The 17827-nt window shown below is 46.7% G+C and overlaps 1 protein-coding gene across 1 annotated transcript in view; it reads right to left on the bottom strand.

The window, feature by feature from the left end:
* Positions 1-17827, bottom strand: part of Ptpn14 (protein tyrosine phosphatase non-receptor type 14) — a 135881-nt gene that overhangs the window by 41735 nt on the left and 76319 nt on the right. Inside the window, exons 4-5 of the mRNA XM_028761184.1 lie at positions 6179-6276; positions 3504-3571 (exon numbers count right to left, since the gene is read on the bottom strand). Of these exons, the coding sequence (XP_028617017.1) occupies positions 3504-3571; positions 6179-6276 (166 nt within the window). The remainder of the gene's footprint in view (positions 1-3503; positions 3572-6178; positions 6277-17827) is intronic.

Raw genomic sequence — 17827 nt, 5'->3', positions numbered from 1 at the left:
GGGCACGTTCCACCTTTTGCCTGCATCAGGATCTCTTGCTGCCCTGGAACTTTCCTAAGTTGGCTAGGCTACCAGGCCAGTAAGCTTCCAGAGACCTGCCTCTCTCTGCTTCCCAGTGCACCCTTGCTGGGATCCAAGCACATGCCAGAGCACCCAGCTCTTATGCGGGTTTTGCAGACCAAAGTCAGGCCTTCAGACTGACAGTGCAAGTAGTTTTACTTATTCAACCATCTTTTGGGATCTGCTTTTGTGTTTTAATGTCTCTGTTGGTATCTAAGATGTATCTCCTGTCCAGACTCCATGTTTGCCCACCAGCAAAAGGTCTTCAGGCAGGGGAATGGACAACTATGGAGGAGGAGGTTCCAACAGTAGAAAGACTGGCAGCCCGTAGTCCATCTGAGCTTCACTCAGCCAAGGGAGCATGCTCTGAGAAACCTGTGCTGTAAGTTCTTGGGGGCTGACATTATAGTATACTTATCATATAGAATAAATAATTATATAATAAATATATTATTTATTATATTCTAATATATACTTGGGACAAATACAATTCGGGATAAAACAATTGAACAAAACAAAGCTACAAAAAGGAACCAAGGAGAAAGCCACGGTGAGTGTCTCTGTGTCAGAGCAGAAGCCGCACACGGGGCTGCTAGGCACACCACTCTGCCTTCTTGAGGTGTCCAATCATCCTCAGTAAAACTACTCTCAGTGTAGCCACCATCCAGGTGTCAGAATTCCCCAGGGGTGACATCTCTAGTCTACCTTCCATTCAGCTCAGGAATGGGCAGTTTTAGATCACTGATTCGTTCCAGAAATAAGTATCAGCACACACTATGTACCAGTTGGCAGTGGGTAGCAGCTTTCAGGACCCTGGGCCTAGCATTTTTTAATTGGCTTAGAACTAAATAACTAAAATGAGTACATTCAAACACAGAAGGTGCTAGGAAGTGCTCACCCAGGAGCGGGCCTGTGAGCAGGACATGGCTGGTGGCTGCTGTCCATGGTTCGGCAGACAGTAAAGCATTCCTAAGAGGCGGGCAGGGGACTTTTGACCTCTATGATACACAGATCTGGCAGAGCAATTACAGCAGAGGACACCCAACTACCAAGGCCTGGTGTAGTTTAGTAAGTATGTCCAGAGGAGCCAGATGTCCCAAATGAAGAGGGCACGAAGACCATCGGTAGACAAGTGTCTCCATGACAGATAAGGACCATGTGTATTTATGAGGAGCTCCTGTCTCCCTGTGACTGTGCTAACATACCTCCTAGCAACTGTGTGGTAGCCACAAGTCCCTTGTACACTGATGACTGTCCTTTGACCACAGTTATCCCACCAGAAGGAATCAGGCATTCCACTGTAGACCACACAACATCTCCTCATGGTCGGTGATGCTGAATGTTTTCCACATATCTCTTGGCTTTTATTTTTATCTGCTCTTGAAAAATGTCTATTCAGGGCACACGACACATTTTTTCATAAGGTTGTGTGTTTTCTTACAGTCACATTCAAGTCCCCACAGATATGGCTGCAAGTCCCTGGTGCAAAGCATGATTTGCAAACATTTTCTCCCCATGTGTGAGTTTTCCTCTGTAAAATTCGACCTTCGCTGTGTAGAAGTTCTTTCATTTGATGTGACCTTGCTGCTTTTTAGTTACTTGTACTTGATGGGTCATATGCCAGAAACCATTGCATGGCGGAAGTCTGTGGAGTGCCTTCTGTCCCCTTTTTCTTCCCAAGACTTTTAAAGTCAAGGGGCTTATGCCTGCATCATAGTCCATTCATACACACAGGGGGAATAAGACCCCCATTTCACTCCATGTTGTGTGGGTACCACCCCAACACAGCCTACAGAAGAAACTGCCATTCCCTTGCATGTCCTTGGCCTCTTTGTCAAAGGCTATACATGTGTGGATCTGTTTTTGGGCTCCATTGCATTCCAAAGGTCAATGTATCTGCCTATAAGCCAGGACCCTTTTGTGTCAGCCATCATCACGTGGGGTCTTAGTTTGGGCTACTATTGCTATGATGAAACAGTATGACCAAAAGCAAGTTGGAGAGCAAAGTCTTTACTTGGCTTCTGCAGCCACAGTCCATTATTGAAGTAACTCAGGACAGGAACTCGAGCAGGACAGCAACCTGGAGGCAGGAGCTGAGCAGAGGCCATGGAGTGGTGCTGCTTACTGACTTGCTCAGCTTGTTTTCTTACAGAATCCAGGACCACCAGCCCAGGGATGACACCACCTACAATGGGCTGAGACCTCCCCATCAATCGTGAATTAAGAAATTGCCCTACGGCCATACCCACATCTTGATCTTATAAAGGCATTTTCTCAATCAGGGTTCCCTTCTCTCAGATGACGCTAGTCTACGTCTAGCTGACATAAAATCACCTAGCACACGGGTAACATATCTTAGGTTCAGAAAGCACAATGTCTCTGGCTCAGTTTTCCCTTGGCTCAAGATTGCCTTGGCTTCAGGGATCCTTTGTAGCTCTACATAAATTTTGGGGTTGTCTTTCCTAGTTCTGTGAAGAATGGCATTTGACTGTGGTAGGGGTTGCATTAAGTCTGTATATTGCTTTGGGTTGCACGGGCATTTTAACACAAATTTTTCTAAGCCACGCCCTAGAACACGTGTTTGTGTAATCTTGCGTTTCTCTCTTGAGTGTTTTATGGTTGTCAGTGAATGAGTCATTCGTCTTCTTGAGTGAACTCACCCCTATGTTCGTGTGCTCCTGCAAACGAGACTGATTTCTGTATATTTCACACACCTCCCCCACCTCTTGTCCTCTCTTGTGGTTCTGGGGACTGAACCCATGAACCCAGTCCACTCTCACCGCTTACATTCAAATGGTACTATCAGCCTAACTAAAATAATCTGGTCAACAATAAATGATAGGAGAAAGAAAGATGGGTGGATAGATACGTATAGACAGATGATAGATAGATAGATAGATAGATAGATAGATAGATGATAGATAGATAGATGATAGATAGATAGATGATAGATAGATAGATAGATAGATAGATGATAGATAGATAGATAGATAGATAGATAGATAGATAGATAGATAGATAGATAGATGAAAGATGACAGATGACAGACACAGTCAAGGAGATGACAGATAGACAGACAGACAGATAGGTATGAGAAAAAGAGTAATACTCTATATTTGTTGATTACATGACAATATACATAAAACCTTACAGATTCCATCAACAGAAGAAAAGCACTCTTGGAACTGATAAACTTTAAGTCAACCCACAAGACTCAGTGCTGCCTCTCCATACTACCAACATTCTGTCCGGGGCAGGGGGTTGGGGGGATCAGGAAGTACTGTGAGGTGGGAAGATGCACCCTTCTACTCCTGGTACATCATAACACTTGTCCCCATATTAAAGTGTGCAGGCCTCCTCCCCAGGAAGCACAGAGCATTCCAAAATAAAGAATCAAACGTCCGAGGAAAGTAAGATTCCAAGAGAAAGGAAAAAGAACTCACCATAGGAAAGAGCGCATACTCTCGGAGGAATTCTTGGGAATCGAACTGGTTGTAGTCTCCGAAGTCAGCTGAGAGGGAAAGTCGGGGAAACAACAGCAGTCATTACATGAAGAGAAAGATGGTACAACACAGCAAACTGTGCCCACACACCCGCTTCGACTGCACTCTCCGAGGCCCCATTAAACAACATTCAAGCCAAGGCCTCTTCTGTGGGCCCAACTTTAACCTAGCAACTGTCAGTACTGGCACGTGAACTCCACTAGATGGTTTTTAGAAAGAGTGAAGAAATTTGGAAGCAAGCCTTAATGGCTATTTAAAGACTTTCAAACAAACCTGTGTTTGTTTGTTGACTGTGTACCAGGCTGGTATCTCATCCCTGCCTGCCAAGGGGACTTTCTAAGTCAAGGTTAATATGGAGAAATGTAGCTCCGGCTGGAAACCCCCACTGTAAATCACCCTTGGCAGGCAACCTCAAAAATCTTCACACCTCCTGAACACATTTTTAATGTCCCAAGATGCCAGGAACTCTGTTTCTCCCCGTTGCCGGTTCACTGTAGTGGTGGTGGTGGAGGGGCCACATGCAAACTGAATCCGCAGAAATACCTTGCCTTTCTCTGCTTTGCTTTTACAAAACCCAACCCCACATTGGATCCTGGCTCCGTGGAAAAACACTTAGCAGCAAAGTGAGCAGAAGAGGGACTGCATGTACCACAGAAAGGCCAACAGGACAGAGACATGGAGCTCCCCCTACAGAGTGCAGCTGCCACTCAGGCGAGGTGCTCAGAGCAGAGATAATTCACTGAGCCTGTCTCAAGTTCAATCACCCGGAATCACTATCACTCTCAGTTCTTTTACTTCTGTGGGTATGGTCTGTCTTTCTAACGGCCCAACAGGGAGTGTTAGAAAAATGAGAGAGAGAAAAAGGGGGAGAGAGAGGGGGGAGGGGGAGAGAGAGGGAGAGAGAGAGAGACAGACAGAGAGAACGAGACTTGTATGCATGTGTGGGTGCAAATTCACCCACATGTGTGCACATGGAGACAAGAAGTCGATCTCTGATTTTTCTCAATCGCTTCTGTGAACTTATAAGACAGGATCTTCCAATGAATCTGAAGTGTTCATGTTCTGTTCAGCAAGCCCCCAGAAGCCTCCTGCCTATGCCCTCTGATACATACACAGATAACACCCGCCTTTATGTGGGCTCTTTGGAACCAAATTCAGGCCCTCACTCCTGCAAGCTAGCACTTTACCTGTGAAGCATCTCTCCAGACCCAGAGAGAACCATGTTTTAACATTATATACTTAAATTCAGACACAATAGTTCATTTCAAAGACCCAATAAAAAAGGAATCCAGACTGAATCCACCAACTTCCTCAAGGGTCTTCCAACACCCAGGGTGCCCGAGCAGTGAGGAGAGAGAGTACATATAGGGAACAGAAAGAAAAGCCTCTCACAGACCAAAGGCCCAGTGTAAAGGCAAAGGACACACTGCATGTTCTCAGTCCTCTGCCACTTGGGGCTGAAGAGATGAGTCAGTAGTTAAGAACACTTGCTGTTCTTGCAGAAGACATTTATTAGTTCCCAGCACCCACACGGTGGCTCACAAATATCTGTAATTCCAGTTGCAGCAGATCTGATGCCCTCTTCTGGCCTGCCCAAGCATTGCCCACATGGTACATATACATACACATAGGCACACACTCTATTTTCAATATGAGCAAATGCATTTAAACCACTATTAGATAGATGATAGATAGATAGATGATAGATAGATAGATAGATAGATAGATAGATAGATAGATAGATGGACAGATAGGTAGATAGATAGATAGATGATAGATGATAGATAGATAGATGGATAGATAGATAGATGATAGATAGATGATAGATAGATAGATAGATGATAGATAGATGATAGATAGATAGATAGATAGATAGATAGATAGATAGATAGATAGGATGCAGATATGGAGAATGGTTTAGTGACTTAGAGCATTTGCTGTTCTTCCAGGAGACCCGAGTTTGGTTCCCAGCACCCACGTGTGGTGACTCACAGCCACCTGCGACTCCAGCTCCAGCGGAGCTGACGCCCTCTCTTGGCTGCTACACACACCTGGAACACACTCACACATGTATACATAAAGAAAAGTTAGAATCGCAAGCACACACAATAACACATTCTACAATGCAGTAAAGATTGAATATAGCCAGACAGGTTGAAAGACAAGTTCATCCAACTCCTGTCCCTCGTCAAACATCTGCCATCTACTTAGAGTTCTCCCATAAACTCTGTTACAGGAGGTACGGAATATCAGTTAACGTCACTGTACTTTAGGTTGTGAGAATAATTCACAATATCAGGATATGACCATACGGTACAGAGGGATAATCCTGAGAGAATGTCCTCCACACTCTGAGAGGCAGCTTCAATTACAGGTAGAATTTTTAAAAGAAACTATTATTCTTCAGTTAGAGCCAGAATCAAACAAGCACTGACTGATTCTAAAGCAGCTGTGAGAAATCCTCTCCAATCACCCAAGTCACTAATTTTTCATCTTAATTCAAATCACCTTGAAGTGACCAGGGAGCCTCAGCCAGAGGCTGCTTAACCAAATCTAACTGTTCGTCCTGGGAGAGCATACTGAAGCAGAAGATGGAAGTCCATGGGAGGCCTTACCTTGCACGGCTAAGCCAGCTAGCCGGATCACCTGTTCCAGGGAGCACCTCAATCTTCCTTCAAGCACGTCTTTTTTGACTTGCAGGTAATACTGATATCTGTCATGGAGGAGAGGAACAACCGTAAACAAGGACACCGGGACTGTTCTCAGCAGGATGTACGGGTGACGTTGGGGATGTCACCTACAGAAGACAGACAGTGACCTCTGCCCCGTGTCCCTCTGTTTAGTAGTAGGTGCTGAAGCCAGTTCACTGTGCGTGAGGACACGCTCATCAGATGCTTTGCTGGTGGGCGTCAGGGAGAACAGTGACCAGGAATGTCGGGGCAACACTCAACAGTGCCTGCTTTCGATGACTTAATTAGCAATCTATGATCAAATCTATGATCAGCAGACAGACGGGCCTCTCTGCATACGTCTGTGAGGGTGGGGTACTATATTGATTGTCCTACATGAGACAAAAAAATAACATTTTAAAATAATTAACATAAATCTTAAGAAAATAAAAATTTATAAATGTAAAACTCTGGTAGGCCAGATTACTAACTGGTCAGATAGTGTGGAATTCTGCTGAAGCTTTTCCAGAGTGAGGCTTAACATCACACATTTGAGACATATGAAAATATAGTTGATTTTCACTTTCCAGCCTGGAGTACTTTTACCACAAGCAAACTGAAAACTGGCAGAACATGCAGCCTCCTAAGATCACAAGCTGGAACAGTTCGTGTGGCCCCTACTGACAAAAGCACTCCTTCGGAATGCTCCACGGGAAAACCTCCACGCAGATGCTTGCTTCCAGGTTTCTCACTGTCACTGCTCTGATCAGACTGCCCTGCTACGCTGTCCGAAATACTGGTAACCAGTTTGCTCCTGGTAAGAATCACTCTGTATTATAACTTAACTTTGACAGCTCTGTCTGGGAAGACAAAGGTCATCCCAAGCCTAGTTTCCCTAGACATGGACAATCAAGGGAACTGATTATGGCACGGTATGCTGGCACTGCCTCAGGTGTCGTGACACTCTTGACAGGGAGGCTGCTGGAGGGTAAGACACTGGCTCTCCGCCCACCCCAGCCCAACCCACCTTAGCCTATAGTGCAGGGAAAGACACAAGACAAGATAAAACAAAACAGGCTTGTCTCTGGTTGGAAAAACCTAGCCTCAGATCTGAAGGGCAAACATTGGGAGTTAGTTAATAAATTCTTTCAAATCAAATGTAATATCTGACAGAAAACTAATTTTTGTTTCCTGCTCCCACTTGATCTTTTATCTTATAGATTTGTAACCATTTTACAGATTTCACCATTCAATCAGGAATCTTCCTTCTACCAATTATCATTTGGCTGTATCAATCAATGAATGACCTGTATCAATGAATAACCTCTATCAATGAACGACCTGTATCAATGAATGACCTGTATCAATGAACGACCTGTATCCATGAATGACCTGTATCAATGAACGACCTGTATCAGTGAACGACCTCCACTGAGCTTTGGAGGCCAGCCCAGCAGAAAACCTTTGTCTGCTTGTCTGTCGGAGGCCACCACCCTTCTGTTGACACTGCTCTGTCCTTAGCTGTCACCACAGTTGTGATTCCTCTTACCTAAGTCCTAGCACGTAAGAAAGGAATTAGACATAAGAACGTACACCAAAGTCACTTGCTGGCTATCAAAAGCCAGTTTCTCCAACTCTGGTAAGTGCTCAGGTCGAGGGAAAAAACATCAAGATCAATACTGAACCCAATGAAACCAAGGGTATTGTGGGGATGGGGGAGGGACATGGGGGAGGGAAATAGAAAGGGAGAAGGAGAACAAGGGGAGGGAGAGCAAGGGAGGGAGGGAGAGGGGAGGGGGAGAGCGCACTGTATGCATGTATGGGGGGTGCAAATTCACCCACGTGTGAGCACATGGAGACAAGAAGTCAATCTGTTTTTTTCTCAATCGCTTCTGCAACCTTATGTTTTGAGACAGGGTCTCCCACTGAATCTGAAGTGTTCAGTGTTCTGTCCAGCGAGCCCCCAGAATCTTCCTGGCTATGCTATGGAAGGGAGGAAGATGGAGGAAGGGAGAAAGGGACCGAGGGAGGGAGGCACCAAAGGAAGGCGGGGGGGAGGAAAGAGGGAGGGGAGGAGGGAGAGACAGACTGATTCTTAGGGTGTTTAATGACAGTACCTACATGGCCGAGGGGAAAAGAAGCCATGGTTTTGTTCATTCCTGAGAATTTGAACAAATAACACCAAAGCACAACTTTATAAACTTAGAATCTTGGTAAGAGTAAATCAAAACGCCCAACACTTAGAATCCCGGTGGCCACAGTAAAGCATGCTTCAGTCACATCCTCTGGCATTCTGATCTGCTCTGTGCAGAGAGAGCACCAGTTCCCCAGTTCATATTTCCCAGTTTTCATGTCTCTCCCAAAGAGAATCAAAGGCTGGCCCCATGCAGTATGGAGTCATGTGCTCGCCCGTCACCCCTCTGAGGCTACAATCTTAACGCCAGTTCCTCTGTTCTTCTGAATTGCAGGAACGCACCAAGACTTCACGTTATCCCCTTTGCCTGGGGGAGCACATCCCTCTCCAGGACAGGCAAAGATTGCATCATCTTCTTTAAACACATTATTATTTAAACACATGAAATGCTTGTGTTTAAAAACAAACACCTTGAATCTGGAATCCAGGCTCAGGCAAGAGGATCACAAATCCAAGGCCAGCCCAGGTTATACAGTGAACTCTGGGCTAGCCTGGTCTATATGCTGAGGCCTTGTATCAAAACAGAATGAAGCACTCCTAACTGCCAGTGCACCTCCTGGGAGGCAGCTCCGTGAATCTGAGGAGGGGCTGCAGGAGGATGCTTCTCATCTCAGACACACTGTACGGCCGTGACTTCTACATCCACCCTTCAAGGCTCTGCACTCGGTGCCCTCTGCCATCTTGCTCACTGCATCCCCGGGCCAGTTCTCCAGGGAACAGTGCCTCACTCCCTCCAGGTAACCTTCTCTTCAGGAGACCCTGGGAAGTGCCTGGGAGTCTTTTGTGGAGGTACTTTCATCTCTGCAACCCCAGCAGTTCTTAGAGGGAGGAAACGGAGCCAGTAAGAAGGTCCTTAAGTTATCAAAACCCCTTTTAAGTGCCAAGAGTTCACCGTGAAAGCAGACGCATCTTTGAAGAGGAGCCACTTGGAGCCTGAGGATCCTACTTTCAAAACTGAGAGGATGAGAGCAGAAAGAGAGACAAGAAAAAGGTGTCAGCTTTGCCCTGTGGGCCACACAGAGTCTCTCTCCAGTAATGTTACAGGGCGTCAAAACCAAAAACAAACCCCTTAAGATCCTGTGAGCAGGCTCTTGGGCCGAGAGCACCTTCAGGTTTCCTGAGGAAAGCTACAGTTGGGGTCTCAAAACTGACCAACGTGGTGGTGGGGGCAGGGACCCCAGCTGGGAAAGGAGGCAAAAGTTCACCTCCTCCTACTAATCACAAGATGTCCGAATCCCCGGACACCCCTTCCACTACTTTCACTTACTTCCTGGGAACACTTGGGGAGGACCATGCCCCAGTCATTGCCTCACAGGGACCCTGTCAGTCTGTCATAGTTCGTTACTGTACTGTCTGACTCAGCAGTCTTCCAGTACCTGGGGTGGGGTGGGGTGGGGATGTTTGTAAAGATGCTGTCACCTGTGACCCAGAACGGAAGCTGTTTCCCATGTCACCCTGGAAGTGAAAAGGACCAGCCAAGAGGCTGTCAGTAGATTCTTTTGGGGACCAGATCAGTAACCAAAAAATTCACTAGATCAGGCAAAGCAGCCTCTCTCCTTCTCCTGAGCCTGACTCTTGCTGCTCATCCTCATCCAGTTCTTTGTTGTTGCTGTTTTCCAGACAGGGTCTCATGGATGTCAGGCTGGCTTCCAACTCCCTATGTAACCAAGGATAACCTTGAACCCCTGTTCTTCCTGTGTTTACCTTCTAGAGGCATGAGCCACCATGCCTGGTATGCCCTGCCAAGGACCAATCCCAGGGCTGCTTCATGCTAGGGAAACTCTCTACCTACTGGGCCACATCCCAGCCCACATACATGGCAGCTTCTATTCAGATCATCCTGTGACAGGAAATAATGACTCCACCCCTACAGCAAGGAACACTGGAATGCCCCTCATGAATAGGCTGGCGTATGGTTGTGCTTGGATACAGTGTCAGAGATGTATATTCTACCTGGACGCCATCCAGAATGCAAAAACCTCTAAGCATTGATATGTGCGGCCACCACACTTTGGCAGTGGTTACTAGTAAGACTGAAAAAAAAAACAAATCCAAAATTTGTACTACTTTAGAAATTATTTGCTTGCTTTACTTTCCCACTGAAAGCCCCTTTGTAAAATATAAAAATGGCGTCCCGCAGGATTTGAGAGCAGAGCTGGCGTTCTGTTTTTAGAATCATTGGGCTCCTCTCTGTTTTGGTTAGAGATACAACTCTTATAACTGCAGTAAAGCAAAACTGTGGGTCCTATTTTGGAAACATACAATTTCATGGAAGTACACTCCACCCTGTCAGCACTGTGAGTGGAAAGGAAGAATCCAGCCAGCCAATCCTCATGCCAGGAAATGGAGCACAGCCAAGCTTCCAAAGAGGTCCTCTTTGAATCTAAGCTTGCAAAGAAAATGCTAAAACATTCCTCATATTCAAAAGTCCTCGAGGCATCCCATCTGGCTATGGAAACTCAGTGGCTGGTCTTAGGTTACAGGCCAGGTCTCCCTATAAGAATCAGGATATAATTCTACATGTTAAACAAAAGTAAACTTTCTCATTTCATTTTTCGTCTTGATTTTAATCTAAAGCAAAAATTCATCTATTGAGTAAATACTAGTCTCTCTGTGTGATGCAGACAACGGTCCAGCAATCGTTTTTGCTAACCATGGTAACTGGGAGCTGACAGATGCTCTGAGCAAGGCTGGGGGCAGGGCGGGGAACTCCTCCATCCTGAATGTCCATACTCCATGGCATGAACGACTTTTCCAACTTCGTTTCTCCACTAGGATTCTGAACTGAAGTTTGTGTTTATTTTTAAATGCTAAACTTGGCCAAGCCAACAAAACACTCAGTATTCTGACAGAGGTATCGAGAACTGTCTAAAAAAATTATACCGTGTAACATTATGTTTCCAGATGTTTGGCTGGGTCTCCTTGTCTCCATTTTAGTTCACACCTGAGGAGTCTGAATATCCTGCCTGTGGGTTATACTTGCAGGTTTGTCCCTTCTGGTTGAGAAACGCCTTGTGTAAGCCTACGGAGCAGGGCCTGTCTTGCCGCAGAACCACGAGAAAGGCGCCAGGAACTCAAAGGCTGAGGACACGTAGCTTTGAGATTATGTTTCCCACCCCTCCCCCAACAGAACCCTTCATTCCAAGTCTAGGGCAGCAGACGATCCCCAAGTTGGGAAAAGCTCATCACAAAAGCAAAGCTTTCAGACCTGGATTTGCCCTGACAGCCATGCAAGGACACCGGCATCCTCCCCACGGCCGCAGGATGGAGGCAGAGGAGTGGAGGACTGTTATGGTACTGTATGTAGATGCCTGTTTGGAGGACCCACCCCAGCACTAGATGACCTCATTTTCTGGTAACAGGGTTGGGCTAATGGAATGTGATTACAAATGGCAGCAGCTCTCTAGCAGACATCTTCAGAGCCCGTGTGATTCCTAGTTCCCTGTGTCAATAAGTGTATCCCGGACAAAGATGACTCTGCAAACAGCATCAGTATCAAGTGAGCAGATGAAGCGTGCGGGGCACAGTCCTCTGATTATGAGTGCGATACAGATTTGGGGGCCATACACTGATGCTGTATAGTTGAGCATAAACAGGGAAGCCGGAGGAGACTTTAACACCCATGCCTAACCCTTTCATGTGGACAGCAGGAAACTGTTCCAAGAGATCCATTTGTCCAAGGTGGCATTGCTTCTTAAATGAAAAGCCAGATAGCATCAACTCCAAGCAGAGCCAGCCACAGACATAAAAAGAGGGAGTCCTCCTTTTACCTGAAATTCCCCAAATAAAAATGAAACTGAAAACACCACTAACCAGGATATGTGTGGTCCATGCTTCTGAGGAAGGCTTGCAGAGGCTAGCCCTTCCCCACAAGGACTCTGTGTGCCTCAACATCAGTGATGCTAGCCTAAGGATGTACTCAGGATGTGTTATCAGTGAGGGTAGCCTGGGAATGTACTCAGGGTGTGTTATCAGTGAGGGTAGCCTGGGAATGTACTCAGGGTGTATTATCAGTGAAGCTAGCCTTGGAATGTACTCAGGGTGTGCTTCTTGCATGGCCAAGAACTCTCCAGGTCGGGTCTTTGCTGCATGAAGCCAGGTGGCTTGCAGTACATCCTCCATGTCACTATGTGTTCCTATCCACTCATTCCCCCTCTATGGCTCGAATCCAGCTCAGCCAATTCCTCCCCTCATCTGAAGAGCCCATATAAACGTCACAACTTGAAGTACATCTTTACATTCTGTCTTTGAAGCTTTCCCGGAAGCATGGAGGATCAAAGTGGAGAAAGGCCATCACTGTCTTAATGACTAAGAGCAGGGTAAGGTTTAAAATGTCACTTCCTGCCTAGAGAAACCTTTCTTCAAAACTAGCAGTATCAGAAAGCCTCTTTCTGGAATTTACTGGAACCTTCTGTAGGACAGTGGAGAATGTACCCAAGCCTCAGAGAACATTGCTTTTTGCTTGATGTTTTCCTGTACAGATGAGAAAGGTTAGAGCTGTTGTAGGACCCTGGAAGCAAGCCGAGCTCTAAAGATTGACAGGGCTGTGTAGCAGCAGGGGAGGGAAACTCACCTATGCATTCCAAGGGCTGTTCTCAGCTGCAAAGGGAACTAATGGACAGGGTGGCCACACGGGCTTTGTCCTCCACGTCCAGATATCTAGACAGGCCTACAACCAGACCTATCTGGCCACTTCTCGCCCCAGCTCTGAGCCCTCAAAACCCTTGGGAAGAATTTCGGTTCATGATTCCTGACATGTATGATAATGTGTCTTGTACCTGGTCCGTGCGCTAGCTAAAAGCTTTTATGTTTAATGAATATCTGAGTTGGCAGTCAATTAAAACTGCACCAGCAGCAAGCTATGGGAAACAAAATGACTTCAGAGAAAGGCCAAGCAGAAGGGAAGGAGCTAACCCTACAAGGGCCTTAAAAGGGAAAGTCTGTCTTCCGGCCTTCTTCACAATCAAAAGCTAACTGATGTGTACCCCATGAGGACAAACACACACATTCTCCCAAACACACACAGACAGGATTTCCTCGGCAGATGTTCAGCTCCACGAGGTTTTAGCAGCTTCTGGTCAAGAGCCACCTTCTCTCACCGAGACACCTACCTTCTTAGGAAGGCTCTCTAAGTCTCTGTGACTCAAAGGCTTGTGATTCTTTCCTAAAAAGGGCACTGTTGGTTTAAATGCACACAAACATACACGGGCCCTGAGCACTGGGGGGAAAACATCAGGGACAGCAAATGCTGTGTAAGAAACAAGGCAAGCCCAGACCTGATCCATGCTCTCTGCTCTTGAACTCTTGAGTTAATTATAACAAATTACAGAGACAAGTTCAGCGTATAGAGACTATAAACACCCTAATGGTGGCCTATACTGAACCAGGGCTCCGTGTAAAACAGAAACTCAGTTTCTACAACATATCACGAAGCAAGAGGGAATGTCCAGACTCTGCTTCTCTGTCCTGTCAGTAGGCACAGACCCCTTCCCATTCAATCCTATCTGTAGGACTAGAAAGGGCCACAGAGGCCTCCCTGCTTCAGCTGAGATGAACCATGACTGCAGAAGCCTGAAAAATACAGTGTAAAGTGTAGACATCAAAATAAAATATGAGCTTGACCGAAGCAAATGCAGAGACCCACAGGCAAACATTAGGCAGAGCTTGGGAAGTCTTGTGGATGAGCTTGGAGAAAGAGACTGAAAAACCCAGAGAGGATAGGGATTCCACAAGAAGACCAACAGAATCAGCTAACCTGGACCCTTGAGTCCTGCTGAGACTGAACCACCAACCAAAGAGCATACAAGGCTGGACCTAGGCCCCCTGCATATATGTGGACGTGCAGTTTGGTCTTCATATGGGTTCCCCCAACAACTGTGGCAGGGCTTATCCTGAGTCTGTTGCTTGCTTGTGGACCCTGCGCCCTTAACTGGGCTGTCTTGCCTGGCCTCAGAGGGAGACAATGTACCTAGTCCTGCCATGAGGTGCCAGGGTGGGGTGGTTTCCAGGGAGGGGCCTCCCCCTTCTTAGAAGTGAAGATGAAGGAGGAAAGGAAGGAGCTAGGGAGGGGGACTAGGAGAAGAGGGGGCTTTGATCAGGATGTAAAATAAATAAATAAACAAACAAATGGAAACAATAAAAAAAATAAAAGGAGTTTGTTTTAACCTTCCTTAAAATCTCAGTTCGTTTCTTATAAAACAGTATTATAGCCTCTAAGAAAGTTATACAGAAATATCCAGGACTATCTACAGTTATGCTCCCCACAGATAGCCAAGAAAATTAGGACTTTAAAGTCAGATAAAAGCCTGTGTAATGAGGAGCTGGCAAGATGGCTCTGCAGGTAAAACTGCTCACAGGCTAACCTTGTTTCCATCCCGGGATGACCTACATAGTGAAAGGCAAGAACATACACCTACAAACTGTCCTATGACTTCCATACAGATGTTGTGACACAGGCATCCACACGCGTGTGTGTGTGTGTGTGTGTGTGTGTGTGTGTGTGTGCGCTCTCTCTCTCTCTCTCTCTCTCTCTCTCTCTCTCTCTCCCTCTCTCTCTCTCTCCCTCCCTCTCCCTCCCTCCCTCCCTCCCTCCCTCCCTCCCCCCACTTGACCATGACAGCAAATGTTGCATAAGAAACAAGGCAAGCCCAGACCTGATCCATGCTCTCTGCTCTTGAACTCCTGAGTTAATTATAACAAATTACAGAGACCCAAGTACAGCGTATGAGCCGGGAGGGGGTGTGGGTGTGGGTGTGTTCCAACACCTTTAATCCCAGTACTCAAGAGGCAGGTAGATTTCTGTGAGTTCAAGGCCAGCCTAGGCTTCAGGTCAGCCAAGGCTCCAGAGTGAGACCTTATCTCAGGGAAAAAACCGAAGCAAAGCAAACCAAAGCACCTTGAGTATAAATAGCACCACAAACAACCTACAGTCACCAAAAGAGAAAAGGTTCCCAATGTCAACTGCAAATGACAAAACAAATTATGCCCCATCCCACCATGCTACAACTCCACAGGAAGGGATGGAGTCTTTGAATGTGCTGGGACATTCCTGGGGAATCACATTGAGGACTAGCCTAGGCTACCAACTAGCCCTGTCCTATAAAGAGATCAAGAATGGAAAACTGACAGGAGCCATGCTGTGGGCTAACTGTGAGACAGGCAGGCTAAGCAAAGGTGACAGACACAGAGACCGCATTTTATGTAGTTCCACCGATAGGAGGATAGCAGAACCTGGGGAAGAGGAGGAGGAGGAGGTAGGTGAGGAGGGGAAGGAGGAGGAGGAGGAGGAGGAGGAGGGGAGAGGAAGAGAATGAGAAGAAGATGAGAAGGAAGAGAAGAAGAAGAGGAGGAGGAAGAGGAGGAAGAAGAGGAGGAAGAAGAGAAGGAAGAGGAGGAGGAGGAAGAGGAAGAGGAAGAGGAGGAGGCAGGTGAGGAGGGGGAGGAGGAGGAGGAGGAGAATGAGGAGGAGGAGGGGAGAGGAAGAGAATGAGAAGAAGATGAGAAGGAAGAGAAGAAGAAGAAGAGGAGGAAGAGGAGGAGGAGGGGGGAGGGGGAGGAGCTGTGAGATGGGAGATGGGAGTTCTGACGTTAGATAGTAGAGATGGTTGCCCCACTCCGTGAATGCACTACAAACACTGGATGCACGTGTTTAAATAACTAACAAGATGCTTTTTACATGTTATGAATTTTACCTTAAAGGAAAAAAGCAGGTGAACAAAAACACCCAAGATTCCTAATAAGGAAAAAGTCTCAAGCATACAGACCTGCCTGACTCTGTGTCCGGCCTCCAGGATCCCAGCCCAGGCTTGCACTGTTTGTGTGCTGGGCATTCATACTCCATCAGAAGGTCCCCTAGGTGACTCCACCTGTGACAGCCAAGCAACCCTCTAGGCTCAGGTCAATTTTTCTCTTCTCCAACAAAACAGTGGAGGTCACAGTCCCATAGTGCTTCTCAAAGACTCTAGTGTCCTACAGCCCAGAACACCCCCTAGCTCCCAGTGCTCCCCACATCCCCAGCTCCCCTCTCTCCTGCCCTGAATTACATAGCCCAGAGTCCTGCACCATCTCCTCAGAGGCTTTCCACATCTGCATCTGGAGGCTCAGTGAATGCCCCTGAGTGACACAGAAGAGAGGGAAGTGAGTCACATCCTACAAGGGTTGTTAAAGGTTACATCAAGGGCATGCAAGAGTTGCAGAAACGGCCAGGTGTGGTGTGTAACTTCAGACTGCCGAGTCTGAGGCAGGAGCAATGCTTGAGAACATGAGTTGAAGACCCTAGGGAGACACTGAGCAACCTAGTTCAGTTTGAGCTGGCTGGGTGATCAGTGTGTAAAAGCGCCTGCCACATAAACCTGACAATTGTATCACTGGAATCTATGGAAAGAGCTCATGTGGTGGTGTACATAATCCCATACTCCTGCTGCAAGACTGGGTCAGAGACAGGAGAATTGCCTGGAGTTAGTGGATATTATGATTTGTATCTGCTTAGCCCAGGGAGTGGCACTATTAGGAAGTGTGGCCTTGTTGGAGTAGGTGTATCACTGTAGGTGTGGGCTTTAAGACCCTCATCCTAGCTGCCTGGAAGCCAGTATTCTGCTAGCATCCTTCAGATGAAGATGTAGAACTCTCAGCTCCTCCTGCACCATGCCTGCCTGGATGCTGCCATGTTCCTGCCTTGATGATAATGGACTGAACCTCTGAACCTGTAAGCCAGCCCCAATTAAATGTTGTCCTTATAAGAGTTGCCTTGATCATGGTGTCTGTTCACAGCAATAAAACCCTAACTAAGACAGTGAGCCAGTTAGTTACCCTAGACTGTACAGTGCAGCAGAGACTGCCTCAGCGGGATGGAAAGTGGAAAGAGAAAACATACTCATGACCTCTGACCTCTCCGTGTGCTCCATATGCATACAAAATTGAAGAAAAAAGAAGGGGGGCTAGAAATGGAGGGTGAAGGAGCTAGGGTGGGAAGGAGAAGGAGGGGGAGGGGAAAAATTTGGGGTTGGGGAGATGGCTCAATATTAAGAGTACTTAGCACGTATACACATTTGAATTCAATCGTCATTGACACAAGCTGTGTAGAAGTAAGTGTGTGTGTGTGTGTGTGTGGTGTGTGTGTAAGGTTTACAATAAACAGCAAGGTAGGGTAAACATTCATTCATCATCCATGCAATGGTGAGAATGTGAGTTTGGGCTGCCGACCAATGGAGGGAGTTCAGAAAAGGAACCAGCAGCCTTAAGGAAGGAGATAAAGGAGATAAATCGAGACACGAGGTAGCCTACTCATTAGCCAGCTCTGGCTCCTCCTCTGAACCGCAGCTGCAGAGCAGGGAGCCTTCATCCCTCTTAGGCTAGTAATAAATATGACTTGACTCATATGCTTGAAATATACACCTGCCTGC

Source organism: Grammomys surdaster, unplaced genomic scaffold (genome assembly GCF_004785775.1).
Source record: "Grammomys surdaster isolate TR1022 unplaced genomic scaffold, NIH_TR_1.0 130, whole genome shotgun sequence".
In the NCBI taxonomy this organism is placed as follows: domain Eukaryota; kingdom Metazoa; phylum Chordata; class Mammalia; order Rodentia; family Muridae; genus Grammomys; species Grammomys surdaster.
The sequence above is the reverse complement of the archived record's forward strand: the minus strand, read 5'-3'. Positions and strand labels throughout refer to the sequence as shown.